Here is an 11,518-nt window from a genome sequence, read left to right on the forward strand (position 1 = left end):
TTCAGTCTTGTTGATAATGAACGCAGTGGGTGGATTTGAAGTGCAGCCACATAACCAGTCACATTCAGTTCTCAAGTTAACACCTCATTGATATATGGCTCCATCAAATACTTTAATAGAGAAGTAACGAACACATCTGTGTTAAAAGGTTGCTTTATGCCCCTGCAGAGAGATCTCAGCTAAGTGTAACCATTACGACAGCTTAACTAGCCTGCTGTTCTTCTTTGGTTAATCTCCCATTATCGAGGTATTTCTAAGGCTTAGAAAAAAAGATGAGCCAAAATCAAAGCCAGTGCAAGCTCAGTTCACAAAATATCAATTTATTTATATTATCCACTTGAACCTCTGTATCCTGTAAAACAGGATAGAACCCTTTTATTGACAAGCTTCCTATTAAGAAATTCCAAGAGACCATGTTCCAGTTGTATCTATATTAACAAAGCAGAAACAAAGTGCTTCTTTTATTAGCCTTAGTTTATAGACAGTTTTTATCTTCAATCCTGAAATTCAGAACTCAGAACACTGCCGCAAACATTGTCCCAAAATATTCAGTTACATGGATAAAATTGAACATGATCTTTCGAGGTCCCTTACAACCCCTGCATTTCTGTGATTTCAAGAGGGAAAAAAAAAAAAAAAAAGGGAGAGGGAGAGAGAGAGAGAGAGGGAAAAAGAGAAAGAAAGAAAGAGAGAAAGAAGCTACCTGATTTAATTTCTCAGAAGCATTTACTTCAGGGCCTGGCAGAGTCTAACTGGAGTGATGATGCTAGCCTGTACTTTTCTTTCTCTAGTTAGATGAAATGTGCCAGCTGAGGTAGAGAGCACAGCCTCTCACCTTAGAGCAACAACTCACACTTGTGAAGACACATTCCCAGTGACCTTTCAGGGAAGATTCTCATCCAGTGCTTCCCCTGCTAGTGCTAATCAAAAACTGTTCTGCCTGTCACGTTCAGGTGTATTATTCCTTGACCTAAAGTCTGATCACATGGAAGTCATGTTCTAATTTATTGCATGCAAAACCAGAGAATTTAAAATCAAGATTTATCATGTATTTGGAAAGGATGGATAGATAATTTACACTTAATACTAGAATTAAGTAGGCTCCATTTTGGAGTATACTTACTGTGTGTGGAAACTATATTGCAAGCTGATCTACTGTTTTACATTTCAAGTCTGCATTTCTGCATTTAGTTTGAGTTAAGTCTCAGTCTATTTGGTCTTAAATTCATGTCTTAGATATGATTATCATAAGGAGATTGATAAGATTTTCTTTTTGATCTGGATTGACTTTAGGAATTAGTAGAGGGACTCCAGCTTTGTGCTGTATTCTCTAGTTAACACAGAAAACAAAACAGGCAGAGCTTTGTGCCGTGCTAGTTAGATAAATATTTGATGATACTCCTGATGCTTGCCTTTCGTGCCTATGTGAGGAAAATAAGTAACAAGCCTCACTAAGTCACAGATGAACGTATAATACAAAGTCTTGTTTTGCCTTTTCTCTAAATGGGTAGCCCTGCTTTGCATCTCCAAAACAAAACAGAAAATCCCCCAACACCCTGAGGACAGGACTAGGAATGGCTTTGAAGTTCTACTTATGAGTACAACATAAACCACCCTATTCATTAAAAAGGAGAAAGGTACAGGCTGTGGATTAGCTGGATTTATACAACAAAACAGCTAGCATTAATATTTGCCATTACATAAAACGTATAAGGATCATGTTAATTAATCCTGGTAGGTTCAAAATGTATTTATGACTTGTATGCAATTCAGTGTTCGCCAAATGTTCTGGATGATTCTTCACCCTAAAAAATCAACAAAGATGACTGAGAGCTACTTAGAGCTTTTGCAATAATTAGTATTCTTGTGGTCTCTAGTTGCTTATTTAATTAAAAGCCCAGCTCCTACCTTGTTTAACAGTAATGGAGGTAGCCAGATCCATACGAGCCTCACAGCTGGCTACAAGTAAAAACTTGCTGTTGAGGATTCTGGGTTACCAGGTCTAGGGTTGAATACAGCACCTGAAAGGCACCTTGAATACTGCACTCTGTGAGCAAAAGATTAGTCAGAAACCTTCCATGTATGACCAGTAAAACTATTTAGGTTGTTCAAAGACTGACAGCTAAACACAGAGGTTTGACTCTTGTGTATAATCCTTAAATGTAATGAGGCAGCAAGTAATGGGAAGGATGGTAGCTGTTCCTTTATATTATGCTACTGAATCACTGAAAAAAGCAGCTAACGGTGACATGAATTAATGAGAGGAAGGCTGTTCTTAATACAACTGTTTGTTCCTTCAAATTGGTAAGACCACATGTAGGCCAATGCAAATCATCTTAACATTAGTCATATTACAACCACGTTCAAATACTTTCGTCTCTAGTTTTTCAGTGTCAGCATCCTTATTTTTTTTTCTGTAAATATCAATATGATTGCTGTTTATTCAGTGCAAGTGATAAAGATCAATGATATGTAAAGATACCCTTTTAGCACAGAGATAAAACTTCTCCTTTTTGATATACATGGATTTGGGGGAGGGGAGGGAGGGTGCACAGACAGAAGAGCAGGAAAAAGACAGCGCAAGGAAGATGGATGATGGAAGAGTTGGAGCTCTTTCCATTATTTATTTATTTTTTACTGTGCCCTGTCCTCAGAAGGAAGCTAGAACCAGGTAGTATCATAAATGTTGGTCTTCCAGGAACCATAAACACTGTCATGCTTCTAGCATGATAAAAAAAAAAAAAAAAAAAAAAAAAAAAAAAAATTTGGTAAAGATGTGCATAATGTTTCTAGGCATTCATTTATCTCTGTTCTGGTACTTGTATTTTTGCTTAAGTAAACTATTGAATGTGAGGATGAAAATTTTTTTTTTTTTTTTTAAAATCATATCAAGCATTAGGCTTCTGTTATGAGCGTGTCTTGAATTTGTTATTTGACCAAATTGTGGGGAAGTCAGTTAAGAGTGGGAGTCGGATGTAGTTTCTTGTCTGGCCCTCTGCCTGTGGGATAGGAAACAGCTGTTGTTTTCCACTAGAGCCACAGCCACCCCACTAGCATGTACATATCTGGGAATTCTTAGCACCTGGCTGCTTTTCAAAACATTTTACTGATATTAAGCACTCGATACCCATTGTAACAACAGTAATAAATACAAATGTTTTATTTCAAAGGTGTCCTTGAATGGCCATTTTGGACAAAACTCGTGGTGGTGGCCATTGGATTCACAGGGGGCCTCGTCTTCATGTACGTGCAGTGCAAGGTTTACGTTCAGCTGTGGCGCAGGTTGAAAGCCTACAACAGAGTGATCTTTGTTCAGAACTGCCCAGACACCGCCAAAAAATTGGAGGAGAAGAACTCTTCATGCACGCACAGCTCAGACGTCAAAGATGCCGTGGTGGTGCCAGTAGCACAGACAGGTACAAACTCTCAGCTGGCAGCTGAAGAAATGACATCTGAGGTGATGCCAGTTTGACAGAGACAGCGTTGTTTCTTCCTTGCAGAATAAGGCGTAGTGTTTTCTACACTACTAATGCTGAAAGAGAGTAGAAATGACTGTGCATTTTTTCAGTTAAAAAACAAAAGAACACAAACCAAAACCCTAGAAGGAAAACGGATCCAGCAAGGCAACTCGTTACTGTATGGAATGTGACCATTTGTGAAGTAGTTTCTCAGCTAGTCAGCAAGTGTTGTGAAAGTGGAAGTGTAGAAAGTGCAATAGAGGACAGGTTTAACAGACAATGCCAAACCAACACGACAGCATTACTTTTAAAATTATTATTATACAAAAAAAAAAAAAAAAAAAAAGGATGGCTGGGCAAGTAGACACAGACCTGCTAGAACCATTTTGTTTACAGGAAACAAACAAAACCAAACCGTTCATCTATTTACTACTAAAAGTTGTATTTCCTATTTATGCTCTTAAAGACACACTTGAAAGAACTGTTCAAGTGACGCGCATTAACTGAACCAAGGTATAAAGAGCTGTGTCACAGCACCCACTCTGAGCCTCGTGAAGTGACAGATGTATGTCCGTGTGACTCCAGGGGAGCCTGAATGTTTGGGCAGCTGTGTCAACTAAGAATATTTGAAACATTTGAAGGGTAGCACTGTTTTTGAATATGCCTGATTTTTATTTTTTTTAAATAAGCAATTCCAACCAGTATAAACTCACATCTCCATAGGATGTAGATACTTTTAACTATAGCTGTCAGCAAAACAAGTATGGGGAGGAGAAAAATTGTAGATAATGCATTTAGAACAGCAGCTCAGCTGTTTATTTTATTCTGTAAGAGTGAATTAGTTTTTTTTTCATAAATTGGATATATAAAGTTTTGAGGCAAAACTATAAATGAAAAAATGCTGTTTACTGCAAAATCACACAAAAGTAAATTGCATATTATCAAATTCTGAAAAGATGACACAGGGACAATGAAAGGTATTTTGGGTTTTATTTTTTACAATTCATGATGTAGACAGGTAGAGAGAAGAGAATATACTTAGATATCTTGAAAGGATGGTAGTTTTTGTCTCCCTGCTCTGAAAAGTTAGTTTTTATCTTCCTGACTAAGAAAAGTACATCAGTGGATTCCCTCTGTACAGGTAAACTTGAGGTATTAGAGATTCAACAGTTGAGTTGTTAATTTCATGTTTTGAGCATTCTCATATAAAAATGAGGTGTGAATAGCATTAAAGGGTGCAATAGATGAATGAATGTAGATATAATACTGTGTCCAACAGGCTGAATTACATGAAGAACACATTTTGTGATTAGCTACTCATACCTGTGATGTTTACCATCAGGGCACGACAGCAGGTATTGACTTGGAGTTACATGCTGGCTTGGACAAGTCCAGGGCCTGAACATAATATATATTAAAAAAGAAACAAAAAAAAGTTTAAAGTTCTTTTTTGGTCTTGTATTTAGGTAAACAAGGAAAAGCAAACAAGCAAGTAAAGAACCAGAGTAAAGAGAGTAGAGAGCACAGGTTCATTCAGAGGGGGAATCTGCCATAATCGCCAGCAGACTAGCCTTCTACAGTCTTGCAATTTCTAATGGTGAATCTCCTCCTCACATATTCAAACATCTCCAGTTAAGTGAGTCATCACATCCTTCCAAATATGAAGGGTGCTGGGCCTAAGATGTAGTGGATTTTATCTATTAGATATTTCTTTGTGAATGTGTTTAATGGTTTAAAGGCTCAGGGACTACTGGAAGTAGCAGTATTAGAAGGAAAAAAAAAGTGTCTTTTTCAGAGCATTTTATTCCTGTTTTGAAATTGCTCGTGTAATTTGGTGGTGAGTGACTGTCATCTGGCCAGACCAGACACAAAATCTTGGTGCTTGAATACACCTGAAATACGTATTAATATTGTAAGTTACTCCAGGTGAGTTGGATTGATGTTCAAGCCATTTCAAATGATGCCACTTGCTCTTCATATAAAATAATTTTCCAGTTATCCATTTGCAGAATTGGAAATGTAACAGCTTCTTATTTGAAAACAGGTATGTGAGTAACCAAATCATTTCTCTGTTTATAATTGTGGAGGAGACTTTACAAGGTCTTCAGAAAACCATGCCAGTACTAAGGAATGCCTCATAACTGCATGTGTTTAAAATAATCTGCAAAGACATCATTTCTAAAAGTGTAATCCTGTTCATTAACAAGTAAATCTCATTATAGTGGAAGCAAGTTAGACACTTAAAATTACTAGCTGCATCTCCATTCTCTTCGGAATTTTGTTTACAATAAAACCTGATGAATCACAGCATAGTTGACTGACAAAAAAAAATTGTGGAAGACAACTAAGGTCTTTCTGAAATGATCAGAAAGTTTCTTGCTGTCATCTAAGTGACAGTAACCCTGCTTCTTTAGCCAGCTTGTTCTTTAGCCTGCTGTAATATCATGACCCCATTGAAAGTACTTTATCCCCTATTTTGACAGTTTACTGGAGACTAATTCACGCTGTTCTTTTCTTGAACAAGCATAGAATTCAAATAAAGGAAAAAAAGTACTTGAGGCTTCTGAAAACAGATGTATGGCATCCAGCAAGATTACTGCACATTTTTAAAACACACTGAAGAGAAAGCAGCAGAACAACTTGCAGTCATTTTATACTGAAAGTTTCAACTTCCAAACACTGTTGTGGCACTCAAGTTCATGTGCAACTGAGCTTAAAGTTAAATGTAAGAATCGGAAAAAGACTTCAGCTGAAATTCGTCCTCTCCCTTGGAAATATTTATTCAGACAGCAGAAAAAGAAGCAAAATGAGACACTGTCTGCTAAAGTCGGCAGCAAAAGAGATTACAGCAGGTTGGAAGCAGTCTTTAAACTCTTTAAGGATTACAGTATTAGCCAATGCACCCTTTCTCATTTTAGGTGCAGTGGATATGCTAAAGCTTTCAGGGATTTCATGCTGGGTTGGAATTTGTTTCTGTAGCAGGGCGGGACCTCTTCAGGACAGCAAGGATCTATTCACACCAACATGCCTTAGATGCAGGTCTGCACGAGTAATGATGATGCGTGAACACAGACCCTGGGCAGCTGCTTATAAAACAATGATTCTTTGTTCCCACAAAAAGGGTAATTTTCTGTATTAACAGGATTCTGTGCTGCAAAACTAGCTTACTGAAAGTTTTAAGATACATCCTAAGATTTTTTAAATGAAATTAGGTACAAGATATTGAATAAAGATCAGTATCAAGCTACCTGTGTAGCCACAGTGCATCTCAGGCAAACACACTGACAGTGGAGTTTAGCTTGGCTAAACCCAACAACGGCAGAGCCTTGCTCCAAGCTGCCATTACTGAGAAGAATTTAATCTGCATTCCTGTTTAAGCAAAGTTTTAATAAAGGTAGGTGGAAGTAAGTTGGTGTGAGATCAGATCTTGAATTTTAAGCAAGATACTTCTATCTAATCTGTGGGTATGCACGTTTCTTCTCCTGATTTAAGATATAAGCATTACAAAATTAACTTCAAACTGGCGTAAATATACCACTTCTGACTATCATTAGCATTATGAAGATTCTCAACTAGTCCAATTGTGCCATTCACACACTGCTTTATCTGAAAGCAGTGCTTTTTTTTTTTTTTTTGTGTAGAAAAAAATAGTAAGTTCCCCATCACCAGAACAAACTATTTATAATTTCTAATAAAGCAATGACACTTACTCTATGATGAAAATATTTTACTGTGTATAATATTTGGAACTACAAGTTTGTGTTACTTGTTTAATTCCCTCTCTTTTGCAAAAGAAAAACTGTATGTTTTTGTGGCTGAATGTGTACTGAAAGACAGAAGGTAAGGGAAACAAGAGTAATATATCTGCTTATTGTTGTGAAAAAAATGTATTTGTATTAAACAAATGACCCAAATTTCTGTAGTATTCTACATTTGTCAGTCTGTTTATAGAGTATCGCATGCTGAACATGAATTGGCGACACCATGCTCTTGCACACAATGTGAACAATGCACTCAGCGGCACACTCAATATTGACAAACCTGCTGGATTGGCAGGCCGAGCTCTGGGTACCGCGCCTTGGCAGAAAACACCTCAGAGTACAAAAACACTTGAGAAGAGCTATGGTTGTTTAAATTGCAGAAGGGAAGGGATATGTAGGAACAGGCGTTAATGCCAAAAACAACTTTTTCCATCCATAGCAGAACAGACAACGAGGTTTCAGCTGCAGCAAGGCCAGGAGGAAGAAACGTCTAAGGAGCAGAGTGCCTTGGACTGAACAGTTAAATGTGACTGTAACGTCCTACACTAGAAATCCTTAAAGATGGGCTAGACAAACATCACAGAGCTAAATGATTTAAAGGATCCTACTTCAGATTGTCAGAATGGATCAGGCGTCCTTTTTATTATTTTACAATTCTACTTTGTGAGATTTTCTCATAAAAATCCTACAGAATAAAACCAAAGAAAGTATCCTATCTGTCTTGGTAAATACAACTTCCAGCCAAACTACGTAATTAGTTTTCTGAAGAGGACTGTATCCACCTACCCCTAAAGCTGTCCTAGATTCTCAGCTGGGGAGAAAGTGGGCTGAGTTTCAAGTCTTCACTGTTCTAGCTGTAATAGATCATCAAATGACTGGAGCCTGCTAAGAATATGGTCAAACCACAGGAAGAGTGTTCCAACAGATTATATTCCCTACATCCAACAGACTGTTCATTTTGTTAAATCTGCCCTAACTAGCTTACCATTTAAATCAAATACAGATTCATGAATCTCTACAAGATTCAACACAGAAGAAACAGCACAACTAAAGAAATTCTAGTAATAAAAAAATGCATTTTTGTTACCATATACAAAAATAAAGCCACATTAATTTTTAGAATTCAGGGAACATTGGTCCACTATGCTTTTCTGTCCACTATGCTTTTCTGTCCACTATGCTTTTCTGCTTTGCACACGAGGTAGTTACAATCCCTTGATCAGAGGGTACCATTAGATCGCAGAACACATTTCTGTTCAGTTTGTTTTCCACATTCACACAAAGAACCACACTACACAGCACTTACGCACATGCTCCCCCACCAACTCCAAATAAAATACTGAGGTCGTTCTGAACCTCAAATAGATCTTGACCTAAAAGCCAAAACCACACTCACAAAAATACAACAATCAGCACTATTACAAACAAAAAGCAAAGATGATGGAAGATCAAAGTAATTTTTAAGTAAGTCTGTTAGCTAAATTAGCAATGGCTTTTTTTTCCAGTTGGAATCCAACATTTTTGGATTCTAGACTCTGTCTTCATACACAGTCATTACAGAGATGCATATGAGTGCTACTCCAATAAAGACCGAAAACCCACGTACTGTACTCTCTATTTCTTGAACTACTCAGGAATGGCCCATAAAATGGTTCGTATATGTTGCCTTTTTGCTTTGTTGCATCCTGTTGCACACAGCAACATTCCATAAAGGATCAGCATGTGCTTTGGTAGTGGAAAAAAGTACAATAATGAGCCAGGGTAAATGCCTAACTGCATGATAGCCTTTCCTCATCAGGAATGGCTGTAGTCGCATCCCTTTAGAAACGGCTTTGTGAAGCAGACCAGAAAGCCACAGTGAACCATTCCTTTAATTCAGCCACGTTTGTTTCTGACACTAAAGGATGGTAAATTAATTAATCCAGTGCATAAAGCCATCCCTGAGAAGGACAGGTTTTTGTTTTGTTTCTTAAATCAACAACTGACAGCTATTTGCTTAGTGTACATGAAACAACATCAGATTACTGCTGGAATCAAAGACAGCTGCTTCATTCCAGCTGAGACCGTCAGTATGTTAAGCTCTAGAATCAGAGCACAGCTCAGCTGCTGCTGAGAAAGTCTGAATATAATTCAGCCAGCTCCTCAGAGAGGTCTCAGCTCTCCAAGGCTAGCTAGAATAAAGTATACCAGAAAAACAAAACAAACAAACAAACAAAAAACCACACCACAGTCATTTACAGAGAATTATAATAGAGGATTTTAACGTTAAAGTTTATAACCCTTACAAGTAAGCAGGATTTCAAGGTATCCCCCACAGCAAATTTGTAAGAACAGGGACCATCACAGCCATATTTGCTATTCCAGCCATTACAGCCAACTGCCTTCTGGATTTCTAAGAAGCAGAGAACAAAATTCAGAACTCCTGAGAGCATTCATCCTTTTTTTTTCTAGCACAAAGAACAAACTCATCACTATGCAAAACCCTAAAGTGCAGGACTGATAGGATTATGAAACTGATGTATGAAATTCCACTATCTTGTCTCTGTAGCATAAGGCAAAATACTCCCTCTAACCCCCTCACCTAAGGCACAAACATTCCGAGTGCAGAAATTAAAAATGCATTTTTTTTCTTCTGATAATTCAATATAAAAAGTTAAAGATGAACACAGTTCTTTTTCATTATTTATGCAGCAGGTCAACAAGATAGTTTAAAAGACAGCTAAACAAGCAGTGAACACGTGGACTTCAAGAGAGAAAACCCACAAAGCTCAATGAAGTCCAAATCGCAAATGTTCTTCAAGTGTGAGCAATATTAAAAAAAATAAAATCTTTGACTACATCAACCACAAAAGTAACAACTATTTTTTTTTATAATACCTTATTAGTGAATTGTTTCAAGGAATATAAAATGTCTCGTACTCCATAACTTTGTGTGATAATCTTTTTTTAAAGCATTCACCCGAATGCCAGCCTAACAGACTGTTATCACAGTGACATGTTAAAACTTGTAGTTATCTTAGTGCTCATTTTACTTCAGTATTTTACCAAGTGTGGTAGGACAGCAATTTTTCCAACTTCAAAGTACATCTGGTGGTGTCTAAAAGACAAACTTGAAGGTATAGCTTTCTGAAAGGCAAAATCTGTCAGACCACTGAACAAACATGTACACAGCTTTAGTTCAGACTTACTGCCTACTGTGGTTCAGCTTCTACTGGAGTTTAGCACTGCAGGATTTATAAATCAAAACAAGCGGAATCAATCAATAAATTCCACTACAGTTTTTTAACAAGAGAAAAAAAGAGAAAAATGTCAAAGACATGCTCTGAACTTCAGCACACTCATTTCTAAAACACAAAACCGTGATGTGATGGCCTACAGCTATAGCTGGTGTCAGAGCATTAAGGCCTCCAGCCAGGCTCAAGACTTGCAGTCCACATGACGATGCACTGGATCACTTGTTCCTGCTTCAGGCCTGTTACATTTACTCAGCTTTCTCTATATATTCATGTAAGAAGGACTGTGATTAATTTCCTATTACTATGGAATTTGGTTTCCTAAAACTTGAAATGATAGCACAGACCTATTTTGTAAAAAGGGAAAAATTTAATACAGCTGTTAACAGAATAAAACTTAGCAGTAAAACTTGCTGCACAGCTACACAGTAAAAAAATATACACCCTGAAGTATCTGTCAAATTTCAGAGAACTGTTAACTATTTACCAAGACAGAGAGCCCTGTTTAACACACAGAACTGCATTAGGGATTGAGCACTAGAAAGCTCATCCATCAAGAATATATATTTCCTCGTGATTACTGAGCTATGAGTGCTACAATTTCTACAGACTGTACATCTGAACTGTGACTACAAGGCAAACTAACCTGGCCTATCAATCAGAAATGTCCTGGTGTGAAATTCACCCTGTCATTACCTTTGCCTTTTTTTCTCAAAAGAGGGGACAGAAAAAAAAAAACTAAACTAAAGAGTCATTTAAAAACAGACTATATGAATTTTAATTGGCTTCTGGCCTGACTTCTTCAATACAGGGTGGAGAGAACAGTGTAATTCTCTCATTCTCTTGACAAAACATAAAATACTCACTGCTTTGTTGACGTCTTACCAGCTGTCTCTGTTCCTGACAGATTCTCAGAGGGTATAGGGTGAAAGTTCTTCACACTTAACTGATTATCTCATTATCTGTGTATACATTTTCACCAAGCAGGTGTATTCCTTACACCTGAGCTGAATGATTTGTGCCGTGCAACACCCCCATTTGCTGCCTATCACGACTTTCCACAAAC

At 37.4% G+C, this 11,518-nt stretch overlaps 1 protein-coding gene and 1 long non-coding RNA gene across 15 annotated transcripts in view; one reads left to right on the plus strand and one right to left on the minus strand.

The window, feature by feature from the left end:
* MARCHF1 (membrane associated ring-CH-type finger 1) overlaps positions 1 to 7,372 on the plus strand; it is a 295,689-nt gene extending 288,317 nt beyond the window's left edge. For all 14 annotated transcript variants that reach the window (XM_072037339.1, XM_072037344.1, XM_072037340.1 and 11 more), the window contains one exon: positions 3,171 to 7,372. In XM_072037339.1, the coding sequence (XP_071893440.1) occupies positions 3,171 to 3,472 (302 nt within the window). In that variant the 3' untranslated portion in view covers positions 3,473 to 7,372. The remainder of the gene's footprint in view (positions 1 to 3,170) is intronic.
* On the minus strand, positions 301 to 9,484 carry LOC140002444 (uncharacterized). Its single transcript, XR_011809037.1, has 2 exons — positions 4,782 to 9,484; positions 301 to 3,532 (listed from the first exon to the last, which is right to left on the minus strand). It is a non-coding gene; the product is annotated as an uncharacterized lncRNA (long non-coding RNA).
* Between the last annotated feature and the right edge of the window lie 2,034 nt (positions 9,485 to 11,518).

This window comes from Anas platyrhynchos, chromosome 4, assembly GCF_047663525.1.
Source record: "Anas platyrhynchos isolate ZD024472 breed Pekin duck chromosome 4, IASCAAS_PekinDuck_T2T, whole genome shotgun sequence".
Lineage (NCBI taxonomy): Eukaryota > Metazoa > Chordata > Aves > Anseriformes > Anatidae > Anas > Anas platyrhynchos.